General features: G+C 49.4%; 1 protein-coding gene across 3 annotated transcripts in view; it reads right to left on the bottom strand.

Annotated features, from left to right (window-relative positions):
* The window catches only part of MLLT6 (MLLT6, PHD finger containing), a 67725-nt gene that overhangs the window by 41791 nt on the left and 6992 nt on the right, over positions 1 to 18942 (bottom strand). For 2 of the 3 annotated variants that reach the window (XM_084615606.1, XM_084615608.1), the window contains exons 3-7: positions 13352 to 13406; positions 11612 to 11721; positions 9622 to 9725; positions 8750 to 8843; positions 6561 to 6668 (exon numbers count right to left, since the gene is read on the bottom strand). In XM_084615606.1, coding sequence (XP_084471732.1) covers positions 6561 to 6668; positions 8750 to 8843; positions 9622 to 9725; positions 11612 to 11721; positions 13352 to 13406 — 471 coding nt within the window. The remainder of the gene's footprint in view (positions 1 to 6560; positions 6669 to 8749; positions 8844 to 9621; positions 9726 to 11611; positions 11722 to 13351; positions 13407 to 18942) is intronic. The other variant, XM_084615607.1, reaches the window with a different exon arrangement.

The raw sequence follows: 18942 nt of genomic DNA, 5'->3' as shown, positions 1-18942 counted from the left end.
CCCAGCTTGGCAGGCAGCAGCCCCATGCCGTGCCAACCCCCCAGTGCTCGGCCCAGGCATTTAAACGTGTCCGTTCGCTCTGGGGGAAGGGAGGGGATGAGTATCACGGCTGCTCTGAAGGCTTCCTGCAAGAGCCACCACTGATTGCACAGTCTGGAGGAAGGGTACGGCCGGAGCCTGCCCTGCTTGCCAACGCCCAGTCCTCCGGTGCCCAGCACCCCCGGCCCCTTCCCCTCCATGCAGGCCCCGCTTCTGCAAATCTGCTTTCCAGGAATCTTGGTGTGCAGCCCTGAAAAATCACTGCCAGTGTCTCCTGCCTGCCTGGGGAACCTGCAGTGAAGAGAAGACTGGCAGGAAGCAGCTTCACTGGAGGAGGGGGAGGGGGGCAAATATGTTAACACCCCCGCCCCCACCCCTCCACACACACACAGGCACCCACCTTGCCTCGAAAAACAAAGTACCCCCCTACCTTCCAGGCACTGCACGCTCCCTGCGGGGCTGGCTGGGCGAGCCTGGCTCTGGAGCAAACATGGACCTCCCCCCAAGGCAACCAACTTCATGAACAACACATCCTCCCCAGGCAGGATTTAACAGCTGGGGATTGGCATCTGGGCATGGAGCAGAGCAGAGGCTTGACTGGGGAAGGAAGGGGAGGGGGGGAGAGCTGGGCTCGCATAGCGGGGCGGGACTGAGACACACAATCCAACTTGTAGCTCTCAAGCAGCGGGCGGAGTGAAACAAGATCCCCTGGTTGCCAAAAAGGAGTGCACGGTTTCTCTGGGGCGCTTATTCCCTCCCCCGCTCCAATCCACGCACTCCGCTCCCTGCTCGGAGCCCCACTCCTAATTTGCTGGTGGGCCCGAGCAAGCGGACCATGAAAAGCAGCTTGGAGTGGGGGAAGGAAGAAGAGGCTCCTCGGGGGGTTGGGATCTTAGTCTGGAAGAGGCGAGCGGTCTCTGGTTCTTACTCTCTAATAATCCAGAAACCAAGGAGGCCAGGATGTGGGTGCAGCAGCAGGAAGAAGGCAGAGAAAGGAAGGAGGAGTTAAAAATGTTGCCCCAGTGAAAGCTACTGGCCTCATTCTGCTCTCTCTTCCACCAGTGTGGCCCCATTCATTGCAGTGGGTTTCCTTCTGAGTTACACCAGTGTAAGAGAGAGGGGAAGCTAGCCCAGTGAGTGCATGGGGGATAAGTCAAGGCACCCAGATGGGTCAGGTTAGCTGCTTATCCATGGGTGCTAGCACCCAGATGGGTCAGGTTAGCTGGTTACCCCCTGGATTTCACGCAAAGGCATGAGAGCAGCACCTGCTCTTAAATTGTTGCGGCTCTATTTATTTGCTCCAAAGAATTTGCTGGGAGGGGTGGGCCGGACCGTGCTCCCTAATGAAAGGCCCCAAAGGGGTGTCATTCAGACTGGGATCTGGATCAGGGCTCGGGGGCTGGGTTTGAGGCTGAATCAGACTTGGATCTGACTGTGCCAAAAATATCCCAGATGCTGATCTCACAAGTCTTTGGCTGCATTAAAAAGAAGAAAGAAGGCTGCTCCCCACTTTGGATCCAATGTGGAAACAAAACAACCCCTGGCCGGTTTGGTTCTGGTACAGATGGGAACACTAACACATCCACCAAACATAAAGGGGTTTGGATGTGAGATCTCACAGCCCCACCCCTTTCTAACACATGCTGGGACCTAGATATACTGGACTAGATCCTTAGCTGGTATAAACCCCAATAGATAAGCAGTGTGGCCCAGTGGTTAGACCACTGTTTTACAACTTGGAAGGGGGCTCTATTCCCAGCTTTTAACACCGAGCTGCCATGTGACTTCTGGCAAGTCATTTAGATGATGAACCCTTTGGGGGCAGGGACTGTTTCTTACTATATGGATGTAGAGCACCCAGCACAATGGGGCTTGGCCTGCGTTATGACAACTCGGTAAAACTGCAATATGAATAATAATAACAGCAGTGGTTGAGGATCTGGCCTGTTACAGATATTTTTAAAAATGCCCATCACTTCATAGAGGAAGCAGTCTCTGTTTCCAGCCATTCCTGGGAACTTCAGGTACATAGAAAACTTCAGCCTACAGAGCATAGCTGTTTTTTAAAGTTTCACAGCTGACGAACAGGAGAAGGGGCGCAGGCATCTGTACCTCATTCACCATCCGGATATCATCCAGCATTTTCTCGTTACTTAGCATTGTTTTAAAAAAATGCACATGCACAAAAAATGCAACCCGAAGGGTTGAACAATGAGCAGGCACTTTGGAAATGCCAAGGCAAAGAAATAAACAGTGGTGCTTTTGCTAAGGCCCTGGGTGTGGTTGGAGAAAAAACCCAAACTGCCTTAAAACGAGAGCTAGCCATTTTTGGAACAGCACAAGAGAAAGGAAATGTTAGGGTTGCTGAACCCACAAGGGCTTGGAGGTTCCTGAGAGGGACAGGCACACAGGCTAGCAGGGCCACACCATCAGCGTCTATTGTCCCAAAGGGTAAGTCTACAAGGCAAAGAAAAACCCGCGGCAACGAGTCTCAGAGCCTGGGTCAATGGACTTGGGCTTATGGAGGTCAGGCTCTGGGGCTAAAACCAGCAGTGTAGACATTGTCACTTGGGCCAGAGCCCCAGCTCCCAAGCGGGAACATCTACACTCCTATTTTTAGCCCCACGGCCCAAGCCCTGTGAACCCAAGTAAACTGACTCGGGCTCTGAAACTCAGGTGCTGTGTTTTTTTTTTCCAGTGTAGTGAACGCTCCTTACAAACTACGAGCCTTTGTTTAGCAAAGCCCAGACACAATTCCTCACAAATTCAGTGGGCTAAATCCTGAGCTCCTTATTCTTTCTTTACTCTGTTTTGACACCCTCTTCACTTCAGTTAGAGCTTTGCTTCAGTGAAGACCAAGTAAAAAGTCATGATCCTAATGTTACAAACAACTGCTGGGCAGTGAAGAGTCCCCTACAAATCAATGGGATTAAACACATAACAGGAAGCACCTGCAGCTTTCAGACCTATGTAAGGATCTTGGTGTATGGTCCTATGCACATGCAGCACTGCTGAAATGCAGCCATCTCTGGGATGGAAGGCACCCTCTATGTTGCACAGCAGGGGAAAGGAAGGAAGATTTTGCCCAGGGATAATGCAGCAAATCCCATTTACTCTTAAATGTGCCACGTGGCCTATAATGACTATGCACAGCTGACAGGATCCCCTCCTTTTAGGATCTCATTTATGAGAGCTACCCCCGTAGTACTCTGTGGTCAAGATCCACCTCTTGTGTAATTCTGCTGAAGACTACTGACTCCAGGGAAATTACACCAGACACAGCTGAGCTATCCAAATGTCGAACCCATGGTGCTAAGGCAGTCTAGCTAGTTCCAACCCCAAGCTTAGGCCACAAAGCTATCCCTTCCATCTGCCACCCTCTCCGGAAAGACACGGCCAGCATGGGGCCAGTAATGACTTTCACGAGTCCATCACACATTCACAGGACAGCAAGAGTCTCACATTTTTTGGGGGCACCCCAAAGCAGCATGACAACAGAATGAGGACGTGTCGTCACGCTGTGATGTAACATGTTGCAGCGTGACTTGCTCGGATGTTGGCGCAAGCATGGATTGGCAACGTGATCGGGGCTGATGCAAACAAGAGGAAACCCTTCTCCTAAATCTGACTGGGGCTTTTCATTTGAGTCCTTCCTGTCCAGGGCCTCCCTACTAAGCTAAAAAGTGGGTAATGGAATTAAGGCTCCATATCATTGGCTGCCATGGGTACAAACTCCATAGCAATATAAAGTCTACTAGGGATTTCACTATTGCCATCGCTTTTACATGGAAGACACTCAGATACTAGCGTGAGGGGCAGCAGTATAAAACCCTGCGCTAGCCAGATAATTATCAACAAAGGATGAACCCAAGGTTTACCAGGGCTTCAAATCCTCTCCTGAAGGCCAGAGGGGAGGGCAGGACAGCTGAAGGTCTTTACCAGAATAGTAAGGTATAACCCTAGTAACACCCAGATCCCTTTCATTAAGGCTCTCAGAGAGCTCTGCAAACAGGAATCATTTTACAATGCTCCCTGGGAGATAGCTCAGTCTTGCAATGCCTATATTACAAGTGGTTAAGAAGGGGAGGGAAAGTGACCTTGCCCAAGGTCATCATCAGAAGCAGGCATAGAACCCAGGAGTCCTGAGGGCCAGTCCCCTGACCTAGCCACTCAACCCTTACTGTGAAACGGGTCGGGGAGTAACAGATTTGAAGTCCTGCTTTAGACACTCTTTGAATGGTTACAGCACATGCACAATCTGTATTCAGTGGCAATTCTTTCAATTCGTGCACCTTAACAACGAACTGGGGCCGGACCTGTATATTGCTGAGCACCCATGACTTACACAGACTTCAGTGGGAGTTGAGGGGCAAGGCCGGGTGCTTCATGACCATTCTCGTGTCAGCTGCTTCATCCCCCCAAGAGAGGAGGTTTACACTTAGCCCTCTTTGTGCCTCAGTTTCCCCGTCTGTAATGGGGGAATGATTTACGATTACGATTTATGTAATGTATGGAGTCATGGGCCAGTGCCCTATTGTGCTAGGGGCTATACAAACCCAGTGATGATCCGCCCAGCTCTGTGGGGCTGAGTCCATCCCTGTTTGTGAAGCACCCAGACGTGACAGCAGCAGCAAGTGCTGCAGAAATGCAAACAAACATACATTCCTCCTGCTCTGGCTTCTCCTCCGGTGCCAACCTGTTTTTCCAGCCTCAGCATGGAGACCAGCACCACCTACACTCCTGCCTGCTAGGCACATGACAATGATCCCGCCCCTGTCACCCCCGCTGCCAAAGTCTATGTAAATACAGTAACCGACTTACAGTCCCTGACCTTCGCAGCTTCAGTCACTTATAATTCCAGCTGGGATCTCCAAAGCTCCTGTCAATCACACTGATCCCGTCCCCCTCCCCCAACCCCTCTGGCTGGTGCTGGCTAAAAATAGCACGTTCCATTACAGCTGTTTACCCGGTGCCAAGCTCCAGCTCTCTCTATCCATGACACAAAGGCTCTTTCTCTCTCCCTCCCTCCCAGCAGCTGCAACTTACAAGAGGAGTAAATATATCCTGGTGTATCTTAGCCTCATCTACACCAGGAAATTTGCCCTTTCAGGGTCAGCAGTGGGGTGCATGTGAATTTATACAAGCATCCCTAGAAACTGATGTCTCCCCTGTTCGACTGCGGATCAGGTACGGCACGGTGCTCGCACATACTGGCCGGTGTGTGTCAACCCAGATCTGGAGGGACCTCTCAATAGGGACGAGATGGGACATGAATCTTCACGACCTACTCAGCCCCTCTCAGATGGGGCTGGCAAGAAGGAAATCAGGTGGCATTCACTGCAGCCATGTTGCTTTTCTAAGGTGGATGTGGCTGCCCACTGGGAACTGGGCTGAGACCCACCCAATTCATTCCACAGAAATCACCCAACAAGCCCTCAGGGAGTTCTGGAGTTTGGTTATTACCAGTCTGCGCTGGATTTGAATTGGTTTGTTTATTTACGGAGGGCTGCAGCATTAAAACAAGACAAAATAAAAGCTAGCAAGCCAGACACCCGCAGACACCACCGAGGGCAAGACCTTAGGAGTTCCTGCTCCAGTTTGCATGGCACCATCAGCTGCATTTGTGCAAAGAGCTAAATTCTGCTCCCGGTTCCACTGGTGTAAACCTCAATGACTTCAATGGAGTCACTCCAGATTCACACCAGGATTACTGAGAGCAGAATTTGATCCATAAAGTCTCAGAAGACATCAATGTGGCCAATAGGAGAGCACATCTCTGTCTCCCTCATTAACATGGCATGTAATACTGTCGTGATTTCGGTAAGCACATCTTACTCGTTTAAATAACTATAATTCCAGACAGACACAGAGTGTGATGTTCTTCAGAATAATCATTTAACCAAAATGAGACATTTCCTTGGTTAGTTTTGCACCACAGGGCAGGATCCATGTGACTGTGCTTAATTTGGCTAATTAAGCACCTTGCTTGTTATTATGAATTATTTTATTGTTTACAGTTAACAACTTGGCCAAAATTCTGTGACCCATAATCTCTTGGCCCTTGAATGCAAAGCCTCCAAAGTCCGTGAGCATAACCTCAAGCATAAGTCACAGGCTGTATTTGAACCCACTGCTTTCAGCACCACAGCACAGACTCTTCCCACTTGAGCTACAGAAGTAACTCTGCTAGCTGGTGGCAGTAGTAGACTGTTATCCTCCACATGGAACAACCGCTGGGAAGGGAGGGGAAGCATGTTACATGGGCACCTCTGCTGGCATGTGTTCCCTTTGTACGTGCAGTGTTTCACATACACCATGGCTGTGCTTCCAAATTTACCATGTGTTTCTAGAGTGCGATTTGAAAACGCAGCCCAGTGGACAAATCTCCAGTTGTGATTGGACGGCAATGATACATCAGACAGGATACCTGTGTCCCCCACACCCTTTTCTCCTTTCTTTCACCCCATATGACCAAGTCCTTACTCTCTCAATGCGCAGACACATACCCAGGGGAACATTACCTTCTTTGGCCTCTCATGGTGGGAGACAGGCTTCTCCTGGGCAGGTGACACAGACCGGCTTCTTCTCCCGGCGATGAAGGAGCTGCCTCCAGAGTGACGCAATGTCTTCTGAGATAAGCGGGGGATTTGGGGGGAGGAAATGGAGACCAGACAAAAAAAAAAACAAAGAGCCAATGGTGAGGACAGGGCCAATGCTTCAGCACTTCAGCAAAATCATGACTAAGGCCTCGGCTACACTTAAAATTTAGGTCGATCTAACTACGTCACTCAGGGGTATGAAAAATTCACACACACCCTGAAAGCTGTAGTTAAGCCAAGGCAACCCCCCAATGTAGGTGTGGCTACAATGGCATAGTGGCAGCTGTGCCTCTGTAACAACCGTGGTGTCGGTGTGGCCTAAAACAGGGGCCACATGGCCCTTTGCTGGTCTTGGGAAGGGAGGCTGGAGGAGTTCCACCCTTTCACTAGAAAGAAGATTACAAGCAGGATAACCTACAGCTTGCCAACTTTCTGGGCAAGCTGAATGAGGACAGGGGATTAATGAGACATGCTTTACCTGACTTCCCCTCTCCTACCCCAGCAACTCTCCATCTGGTCAGATGGACAGCCCTCTCCCCTGCTTCTTATACATCACTCCACTTCAGATTCCTCCTCGTGGCCTCTTGTGCCTTTTACTTTACACAACAATAATGGTGTGAAGAAACCACGTGGGGAGCCCAACAAATGTGTTTAGTATGCGCGACTGACATGCCAAGCCTAGTTATACATGCATACTGCTGCTCTGACTGGTTTCGAAAGCACAGAGCAGCACAGTGAGGGCCACCAGAGGGTTCACAGACTGCTTCAAGGGATACTATCCAATTCCTGTATGTCACATGGCCAGTGCACAAAGACACGCACGAGGCAGAGGAAGTAGCTGGGCCCTGCCTGGGTGTGAGAGGTTTGTAAGCAAGGAGGAAAGGAGCTTACCTATGAGGAGGAGCTGAATTGTGACAGCGATGGTGCTCTGACCTGATTTGTACCACCCCTAAACCCTTGCTTAGCTCACATGGGTAGATATATATAGATAGGCCCAAACCAGACTCCCCTGCTTGGCTTCTACATCCAGACCCCCTTCCTAGATAAGGCCAATGCTCTTGAGTAAGATGTTGGGTGAGGGGGGCTCTGTTCTCAGACCCCTGGTGAGGTGGCTGCTGGGGAGCCCTGCTGCCTATAAGTGCATCGGGAAAGCAGATACAGGGCCATGGTTGTCCTGGGTGATGAAGGGACCCACATAGCAGGAATGTGGCCTCCAGTTTGACTTTGGGGAGGAGGCCGGAGATATTAGACACGGAATGTGACAGCCCTGAGAAGTGGGAAGGAGATTGTGAAAGGCCACCAAACAAAGCAGGGGCCGAGAGCGCTGGGGATTAGGTGTCCTTTCCAGTAGGGTTGGGGAGAGAAGGGGTCTCTAAATTGGGAAGGGTCCCTCTCCCTCCTATTCCTCTTGTGATGTAATGGGGAGGAGCCCATTTTCCTGTTGCCCCAAATCTCCCCTGAATGCTGGGCAGCGTGTCACCCTCCTCCCTGCATTTTGATGGGGATATATATATATATATATATATATATATATATCTGTGCTGCATCTCCTGGGTGTCTTCATGCCATCTTTGGGCCGCCCCTGGTTCCAGGCATAAATTAGGGCTGCTCTATCTTACAGCAACCTCTTCAGGAAGGCATATGGGTTGGACAACAGCTCAGAACCCCCTTAGTACCAAGAGCCCTGTAGCACCACATTCCCTCCCGTCCTGACACGTCCCCTACTGGTCCCAAGACCACCACCTAGGCCAGAGTAGTAATGGGCTGCTTACATCAGCCCTATGCTGCTCCTGCACCTGGAGAATCTCCCCCCGGTCCCTTGAGTGCTCCCAGAGTGCCCTACAGGGGCAGGAGCAGGGGGCCAGAACCAGCCCCATAGTTTTAAAGTGCTTTGCGTCAAAGGTCAGGGAAGGTAGCCACTCGCAGGCTCTGCTAGCCCTGTGAGAGCAAGAGAACCAAGGAGCGGTCCATGGCACAGACTAAGGTCTCGCCTACATCCCCTCAGGGCCTCTCCTGCTGCCAGGCATTGGGACGATCCAGGATCAACCCCCAAGATGCTGCCTCCCCTTTCAAGCGGGAATAAGCCCTACCAGGGAAACAAAGGGACTCACCATTTTGTTGAAGTGATACTTGCAGTAGCCACAATATTTGACATTGTCGACTTCCAGGACTTCCTCTTCACACAAGAGGCCGGCCATCTGGGCACTGAAATGCACAAGGTGGGGAAGGCAGCAGAGCATAAACCTCAACAGGCCATGTGCTGAGTGCTTTGTCCCATGAAGGGCTGGATGCTTCCCATCCTGGCCTGTTCAATAAATGGTTTGCGATGGGGGGAGAGGGAGAGGGTAGCGATTTGAAAAACATTAGGAGAAAATTTTCACCAAAATTTTACACTTTGGAACCATTTCAACCTCTCTCTAAGCTGGTGGGGAAAATTTTCGCAAAAGGTTTTAGTGGAAACGTTGAACATTGTCTACCACCTCTATCTGTAATTTTTGCATTTAGCTGGGGACTGGTCTGAGCGACATGTGATTATTCCAAGGGACAATAGCTCATGAGCAAGGAAGCCAGGCTGCTCCCAGTGCAAAGCAGGGAATTCCAACCTTCCCATGATCGACAGGCTCTGAAGGTGCATGAGAGATGGGACCTTAAAAATCACATATTTCTGATGAAGCTCTTCCAGGCCCCTGTGCTCGTGAAAAAGCATCCCTGGGCTGTGAGTCAGCCTCTCTATCATTAGATTTCACCCAGTCCTAGGGAAATCCCCGTCACTCACTGCCCCGCCCTGGGAATGCCTCCTTCTTGTGAAATTTCACACAACTCTGGGGAATCTCCTCCACCTCTGGTAGGTGTGTGTGGGGGATATAAAGTCAGTGTTATTTGCCCAGTTCCCCTTGGAGTGGGGCCCTGTCTGCTGCTTAACATGGCCTCAAGGCTGTGGCTCAGAAAACAGCTGATGGGGGCCATTACCGCGGCGACTCACCAGGTGACATGGAAGGCTTGCCGGCAGCCATGTCGATTGCAGGTCATACAAGCCCCAGAGGCTGCTTTGCTCTCCCTGCCCTGCTCTTCACAGATATAGCAAGTCTGGGGAAAGGAAACGGAGGGCTATGAGCTGTCCCTCAACCCCATGGAGGCCATGCAATGGGCAGGCCTTCCCCATCCCATGCACACTGCTCCATAGTCCGCAAAGACCTTCCCAAACTTCTCCCCGGGGGGTGTATCAGTTCCTTCCTGTGACACTGATACTGGTTTATTTTTCAGTGTTCCACTCAGCCTCAGCCCCATTGATCCGAATAACAGCCTCCTTGCCTTTCCTCCCACGCATGTTTCTCCATAACCCGTGAGTCAAAGACAGCTTCAGCCCACAAATTCCCCATAACATGTGGGTCAAAGGGAGACCATCCCCATTCTCCCTGCAATGCATTGGGCAGATGAACTGCCACTCCTGCCATCCCCTAATAATAGGGGGGGACAGACACAGTCTAATCCCACTCACAGTCTTCCCCTGTCCCCCCAAATAACAAGTGGCTCACACCACAATATGGGGCATTGCACACACAACAAGAAGTGTTCTCTGGGCAAGGGCCGGGTGAGGGCAATGGGAATGCAAAGGCACAAGTCAGAGGCAGAGCCATGGCAATGGAGGGAAATCAAGGTAACTTGCAAGAATTGCCACAGGGCAGGACAAGAGGCAATGAATTCAAACTACAGCAGAGCAGATTTAGATTAAACCTCAGGAAAAACTTCCTAACGGTAAGAACACCAGGATAATGGAACAGTCTGCCTGGAGAAGACATGGAAGCTCCTTCTCTGGCGGTTTTCAAAAGGAGGCTGGATAGCCATCTGCCTTGGATGGTTTAGACACAACAAATCTTGCATCTTGGCAGGGGATTAGACTAGATGACCCGTGTGGTCCCTTCTAACCCTGTGATTCTAGAATTTTAATGAGACTTCACTTTATTATATGTTTTTGAAAGGGAATAAAATACCCGGAAATGAACCCAAAGTGGATAGGAAATGCAGGGAATAAGAAAAGGCCCAACAAAGACCATATGGAGGTAGGGGTATCTGGAGAAAAGGGAGAAAGGACTGACAGAGACCTCCTGGATCATAGAGTCCGCCCTTATGTCACAGGGTGGCTGGCCCCTTTAAAAGGAGTCAGGGCCCAGTCTACCCACAAAGGGCTTCTTTAAGGAGAATGAGCCTAGCCTAGCCCAGCCCAGCCCCCGTGCCAATAATTAACCCCCTTGCACTTGATAAAAGGGTACGAGCTCAGCTGACGGAAGGTTCTCCTAGAGAAAAGAGGCTCTCAGAGCAGCGTCTAGAAATGCTAGCAGGAGGTAGAAGTCTACCTGGTCGAGAGCACACAGGCCCAGGTGGAGACTGTGAGATGTCTGAGGAGAGGAGACCTGTCTGAATTAGCTCCCGGAAGAAGGGTGGATTTGAGGAGCTAAGGAGTTTGTACTTTGTGCAAGAGTTAATAAGTAAGCCTCCTTATTAGCCGGAGGAAATCTTGGTCTAAGTACTCTGGTCTACTAGTAAATAATTGCATGACACAAGAAAGAGAGAGGAGAGGGCCTGCAGGGCCATGCAGTGCTTAATTTGTAATGAAAGAGGTGCCAGGGCTCAAGCAATTTTTTTACTTTCATAATTAACACAGCAAGCCTAGACGCACCAGGGATGAGCCCGAGCACAAATTAAGCACTGGGGCCATGCCATGCCACAAGGGGGTGTACTCAGGGGTTGGCATGCTGTCATATCACCCTGTTCATAAATGTATCAAGCTCCATTTTAAAACTAGTTAGGTTGTTTGCTCTCCCCACTGCTCCTAGAGGGACTCCTCTGATGGTCAGAATCCTTCTTCTAACTTCCAGCCTAAGTTTATTCAAGGCCAGTTTAACCCCCTTTGTTCTTGTTCCAACCGTGTCCTTTAGCTCGAATAACTCTTCTCCCTCCTCAAGCAGCCTCACCTTGCTGAAACGGTCGTGAGGTACATACTGCAGGACAATCGGCTCCATGGTCAGCACGTTGGCGAACTGCACCTCGGGGATGTACAGAGCACAGACGACATGGGCCCAGCCTGGGGAGGCAAACGGGAGACAGAAGATCACAGCAGGCCCCCATGAGATGCCAGAGACCTAGGGAGGGCAGCAAACAGGCAGTAGGATGGAAGATGACCTCTTGAGGTCCCTTCCAGTCCTATCTTTCACGATTAAAATCTCAAGGCCAGGCCCTGGCTGGAAGGGAGGGAACTAAACTAAATCACATCCTGGCCTTGAGATTTTAATTGTGAAAGATAGGACTGGAAGGGACCTCAAGAGGTCATCTTGGCATCCCCACATTTTGAGGCAGGATGAATTATAACCTAGGCCATCTCTAGCAGGAGGTTGTCCAACCTTTTCTTAAAAACCTCCAATGATGGGGATTCGACAGCCTCTCTCGGTAGCCTGTTCCAGTGCTTCCTTATCCTTAGAGTTAGAAAGTTTTTCCTAATATCTGACCTACACTGTCTTGCTTCAAATTAAGCTGATTCCTTCTTGTCCCACCCTTGGTGAACATGAAGAACAACTGATCGCCATCCTCTGTAGACAGACAGATGGCTAGATACCACCTGCAAATTTTAACTAAAGGGACAGAAATTTCTTGGAGAGAGCAGGTTTAGAATGTCCACTCCTCCCCACAAATGACCCACTCGAGATCTGAAGCTCAGACTGTTGCAGACCAGCCAGAACCACCAGCCAGCTGGGAGAAGGACAACTCTCCACAAGATGCGGATGGGACAACTCTGGAGGAAAGTCCCACTCCATTATAGCAACCCCCCCTCCCCCCCGCCCCAGTTTGATTGTTAAATTCCGAATCCTCAACAGAATCAGATGCAGAAGCAGAATCTCCACCCTGCCTGGGACAGCACTAGCCCAAGTTGAACCATCATCACAACAGCCACTAGTAATGATGATAAGAATACCTAGCGTTTATTCCTCCATAGATCTCAAGGCATTTTACCAAGGAAGTATCATTTTTCCTATTTTATAGATGGGGAAAAACTAAGTTACAGGAAGGTGAAGTGATTTGCCCAAGGTCACCCAGCAACACAGTGACAGAACTAGGAACAGAACCTCTTCTTTATCCACTACGCCGTCCTGCCTCCCCACTAACCGACTCCTTTGCTGGAAGTCTCAGCAGAGAGGGCAAGAATTGACTAGCTCTCTCAGAGAATCAATTCCCCTCTTATCCCTACTCGGAGGTGTTCTCTCCAGCATAATTAACCTTTGTAACTCACCGCTACAGCATATGATTGAAGTAAATAGTTTAGTAGGTTATGTATTTATATGAATAATAGCAGCATCTGCAGTGACACTAGCTTAGGTGAAAATTACAAAGGCCATCCCCATGTTTCAGGGCATAAACCAGAACACCAGCTAGGGGTCAGGAAGGAATTTTTTCTAGAGAATAGTGTTGCCTGTGTAGGTACATTAGGAGGTACGTGTGTGTATGGTAGGGGAGATGTCACTCCTTCCTCTGGAGCATTCGGCATTGTCCACTGGTTGGCAACCTAGACAGCATCCAGCACTAGTAACCTAGATGGACAATGAGTGCAGTAATTTCTAGGTTGTTAACCGCTACTCTGCATCTGGAACTGGTGCTGCCATCCCCCCAGCAGACAATGCAAATGAGAAAGCAAGCTGACTGCTCTGTGCAGGGGCATTTACCTCCATTGTCGGTCCGTTTCAGGGCTCCATCTTTGTGGGGACACAGCTCGCATCTCTTGAAATCAAACAGAAACAATGAGGTTAGTATGGTTCCTGGTAAGGGATGGGGAACAGAGATGTTCTCATGTAGCACATGGCTGGATCATGTGGGATGATGTTTTCTTCACTGAGAGGAAGTGGTGTGTGGGGGGAGGATACTCGACAGCAGAGCCAGATATTGTCCTGTCTGCAATACCAAAGTGTTTGAAGCGTTGTAGCTGTGTTGGTCCTAAGACATGAGAGAGGCAAGGTGGTTGAGGTAATATCTTCTATTGGACCAATTTCTGTTGGTGGAAAGTATAAACTTTCTGAGCTACACAGAGCTCTTCTTCAGGTCTGGGGAAGGAAGTAGACTGTCTGAATCACTCTGCTTCCTCCATCTGAGCTATTCGGCTTCCTGCCCCCAACGTGAAGAAGCGCTCTGCGTAGATCGGAAGTTTGTACCTTCCTCCACCAGAAGTTGGTCCAATAAAATGTTACTGCATCGACCTTATCTCTCTAATACCAGAGTGCTGCATTTACACCAGAGGGATCCAATGAGTGATTAAGAGCTCGGATCCTTAACTGGTGTAAATTGGTGTAGTTCAGTGGCTCTGAACCTTTCCAGACTCCTGTACCCCTTTCAGGAGTCTGCTTTGTCTTGCGTACTTCCAGGTTTCACCCCACTTAAAAACGACTTGCTTACAAAATCAGACATAAAAATACAGAAGTGTCACAGGCTACTTGTATTGAAAAATTGCTGACTTTCTCATTTTTACCATATAATTATAAAATAAACCAACTGGAGTATAAATATTGTACACACATTTCAGTGTATAGTCATAGAGAGCAGTATAAATAAGTCACTGTCTGTATGAAATTTTAGTTTGTGCTAATTTCGCTAGTGCTTTTTATGAAGCCTGTTGTAAAACTAGGCAAATATCTAGGTGAGTTGATGTACCTGCTGGAAGACCTCTGCGTACCCCCAGGGGTTGAGAACCACTAGTCGTTCCACTGATTTCAGTGGTACTATGGTGATTCACACAGGCTCAGGAGCTAAGCCAGGGTCACTTTTCTATTTGCCTCATTGTGATAATACACTTGGTGGAAGGAAGCTAGCTCAGGGGATACAGAATCTTTCATTTCTAGGTCACTGGTCCAGCCTCGGTCAGTAGTGACTGAGGAGCAGATTTTTAAAGCTATTTAGGCACTGCTGTGGTCAGTGTTGCAACACCTAAATACCATCAGCTGTCAATGCAATCTTAGCTCCTAAGTGGTTCAATCCCTTTTGAAAAAGAGATTTAGACTCTTAAATCAGTTAGGCCTCGCTGCGCTGAGTGTGACGATGCCTGAAAGCCCTTTACAATTCTGGGCCCAAGAGTTATGAATGACCGTGTGAAATGAGCTTGGAGGGTTTCAGCTCAAAGATGGGCAAAGCATCCGCAGGAAACAATGAATTCAAAAAATCCTGCACCTTTTTCTGTCCATGGTTTATCAGGGACCAATTTTTTTACCTGTATTGGTTTTATGGGAAGATATTTCACACAATATGGGTTGGTCATAAAGTGCTCTCAGCAGCTACCGCTCCAAGTGTAAAATCCAGCACCATTCCCAACACACGAGTATTTATCACAAGTCTCCCGATGTTTGATGTTAATGTGCCAGATCCTGTAGTCATGGAATTACATTAAACTCCCAGCTTGCTTTCTTTTTTTTTTTTTTTTTTTTTTTTTTTCTGTAAATTTCTGGCCCTTGTGGTTGTGGAGAAACCAGGACTCAAGTAGCAGCAGGCAAACAAAAAGAACCCAAACATGTTTTCAAACCATCTCAGGATTTTTCAGCCAATCGCGTGATTTTGGCCTGGCTCGTTATTTCTGGATGCTTTGGGGCTGGCAGTGCTGGCAGGGGTACGCGGCCTCTGAGCAGGCCCTCTGCCCAGGGCCGGAGCTCACCCTGGCTGCAGGGTTCGGACTCGCCAGGATGCAGAGGCTGGAATTCCAAAGGGAGCCCCGCCCCAGCTCTCCTTCTGACCAGTGGCTGGAGCGCCCCGCCGCCCACCTTTCGCCATCGTCCCTCAGCCGGTCAATGGGGGGCTGCAGTGGGCGAGGGTAGGATGCCTAGTGTGGAGAAGGGAAAGGGGCAGGCAGCCCCAGAGAGTGAGGAACTGGCCCCAGAGGCAGTGCGCTGTGGCGGTGAGGGGGGCTGGCCCCACTGAGAGAAATGGCCATGGCAGATGGGGAGAAGACGAGACTCAACTAACGCCGGACCCTCTCCACAGCACCGCCAGCCCCAGGACCATCCCTGCCTCACACCAGACTCCTGCTTCCCATCTCCACCAGCCTCTCCGGAAGCAGGAGAGGGAGCCCCACCACCAGGGAGGCCGCTGCAGCCAAAAGGGGCTGAGGAAATGCCCTCCGGCTGTGAGGGGAGGCAAGACCTGCCCAGACCCATCCAGCCCCCTGCAGTTCCAGCAAAGGAAGCAGCCAGGAGGGAACAGACAGAGACTGGCTCAATAACACACACCTGGCTGCCCTAATTAAAATGGCGGCAGGGGACAATGGAAGTGGAGACTCTGGCCCTGGACAGAGGATCCACCCAGCACCTCACAGCAGATGGTGAGTCCCAGTATTAATTCTTTCCACACCTTTTTGTGTCGCTGGCTATTTGTATCTGGCTATTTGTGACAGGTGATGGCTCACCTGGTATTTTTCCTGCTCCCTGGTTGGATGACCCCAACCCACAATGAGCTTTCCAGATGTCTCTCAGTACTGGCGTGGCTTTTACAGCAAATGTGTGTTCCCAGGAGCGTGTCCGGTGCTGGCACACTTGTGCCGCCAACCTCGCACTAATGTTTGCGGAAAGAGGCGGCAGGAGAAAAAAAAATTTCCTCCCATGAAAAAATTAAGGGCAAACAAAATGTATTTTCTATTTTTGTTGACATTTTTTCTTGTACGTTTTGCAGGTTTGGGATGAAAAATCCAAACCCCGCAAATTCTCAATGAAAAACTGACCCTTTTTTGGCGAAAATGTCCATTTTGTCGAAAAAGCCATTTTCTGTCCCCCGCAAAAAAAGTTTCCATGGAAAATTTATGACCAGCTGTAATTATGGGGGCCATCAACGTGAGCTGGGTGGGTGGAGGGGCTAGTGGAATAAACGTTCCTGGATGTGGGGCCCTTGTTTGGGTTTGCTGTATGTTACAAGCTCTAGAGATTCCACTCCTCAGTGGGATAGTGTCCCGAGTTAGAAAAACCATCATCGCATTTAGCAACAAACAACTGCTCCTTTACTGGCATTCTCAGCAAAAACATCTGTAGTTGAAGGGGTCATGGAGACCCAACTCCTCTCTGCCCCCTGGAGGTAACCTCTTCTATAGGCTCGAGCTCTCTTGTACACTGGGGTGCGAGCCACTGTGCAGATGTGCTTCACGCTGGTGGGACACACACAATTTGCCCCAGGGCAGATTAGACCCATTTCAAAACAGTGGAAATCATACTGCACCTGCGCAAGCTTGTGTCTACAGGAGGGGTTTGCAACAGGGTAGCTGCACCAGGGCCTGATTCTGTATCGCCATGCACTTTGCATCAGTGCAAACTAGGTGTCTGAGCCTATCACTTCGATTTGATAATGTTTCACACCCACTTTGCTCCGGTGTCAGTGACTGCATGGCAATGGAGAATCAGACCCTTACGCTGCAGTCATCTTGTAGTTGTGATTGAGCAGCAGCGAGCATCACAGGGGCCCCTGGTCTCTGATCTCTAGTGCAATACACATTAATATGTGTGTATAATATAAAAACAGCCTGAGAAATTTCTGGCCATGGGCAGAGTTTGGGAAGCTTCTGCTCTCCTGGCCTATGCTGTACCTGCTCTCTGGATAAATAAGAGACTCAAGTCTCATGGGTTGGCAAACCGGCAACTTTCACCAGTGCTAAATAATATTAAAAATAATAAGAAACGTGGGGGGAAATGGTAGAGTCCATCAGGAACTCAGCAGTCAGCCCCCCACCCCCTCGGCACAAGAATGAAAGACATTGGGTATTGGTCTGGTATATGAATACACTGCTTCTGACTGGGCAGGGATTGCCAGGGAGGGCACTGGAGAGCTGCTCCCATGATCTGCATGGAAACCCCAGCAAAGCCCAAAGAGAACAGAGTAAACTGCAGCCCTGTAGTAAGAAATTTGCACTTGAAAAGGCCCCTACACTCTTCCCTCCAACCCTTAGATCAAAGTGTCTCTCCCACCATGCGATTAGCAAAGCTCTGATCATAACAAGAGGGGTTAACAGTCCCACACAAGACTTTTAATAGTCCTGCTTCTAAAAGACAGCTAAAGCTGCCCTCCGGGCCACTGCAGCTTACTGGGCTTCCCAGACAATTTGATTACAAAGTGGAATAGGTTTTCAGTTGCTTACTGTAAGCACACTAATGTCCATAGCATCCTTTAGGGACCTGCGAATTTGAGGAGGGGTTCTGAGTAGGGATTAGCAGTTCTTCTTCCTTACGTTCAACCAACCTGGTCTCTAGTCTAGCCTCCTGGGTTCTCCTTCCAGCTCTGTGAAAGGAGCAGAGCCTAAAAGTTAGAGCAGGGGGGCCTAGAGGTTAGGACTCCTAGATTCTCATCTTAGTTCAGAGCAGGGAGCACAATCTAATGGTTAGAACAGGCGACTGGGCATGAGGACTCCTGGATTCTCTTCCCAGCTCGAGGGAGTCTGGTCAGAGCAGCGGTATGGAATCATAAGATCTAGATTTTAAAACCCTGGGCAAGTCATATATTTCCCTGTGCTTTAGTGACCCCATTTGTAACATGAGGCTATAAATATTCATTCAGTTCATGTTTTTTGGGGAGGTAATGTTTAATCTTTATAAAGTGGTTTGAGATTCTCATATGGTGAGAGCTATGAAAGTGCAAAACCTTATTAGAGGCTGGCTGTTATTTCTCAAAAACAGCAAGTAGTCCGGTGGCCCCTTAAAGACTAACAGATTTATTTGGGCATAAACTTCTGTGGGTAAAAACTTTGTTCTTTTACCCACAAAAGCTTATGCCCAAACAAATCTGTTAGTCTTTAAGGTGCCACCGGACTCCTTGTTGTTTTTGTGGATACAGACTAACACAGCTACCCCTTGATACTTGTTATTTCTCAGTGGAGTTCAGCTCAGAACCAATCACTGCAAGTGAGATATGGATGCCAATGGATCGTATCACTGGTTACTAAAAACATCTTGCACTTCTACTGCAGAATTTTGCAACCAAGGCTACCCAGGGGAAGATAATTTTCCTCTTAAAGAGGAGGAAACTAGGGCACAGCAAAGCTGCCAGCCTCTGGCAGTGCCAGGAACACAGCCCACGTCTTCTAGGTCTTAGTGTACTACCCAATCCACTGTGTTGTGGTATACAAGGCCACATAGTAAATAGCTAGCAGAGCTCAGCACAGAACTCACAAGAGCTGAGTCAGTCCCTCACTGATCACCAGATGCACAGCTTCCTACATCAAAGGACTGACTCTTTCTAGGTATTTACCCATCTGTGCATCTGCTGTTACGACTGCTAGCGTCTAACACGCATAAGGTAAGAG

This window comes from Lepidochelys olivacea (genome assembly GCF_965140295.1).
Source record: "Lepidochelys olivacea isolate rLepOli2 genome assembly, chromosome: 27".
NCBI lineage: Eukaryota > Metazoa > Chordata > Testudines > Cheloniidae > Lepidochelys > Lepidochelys olivacea.
This window is presented reverse-complemented; position numbering and strand designations above follow the sequence as displayed.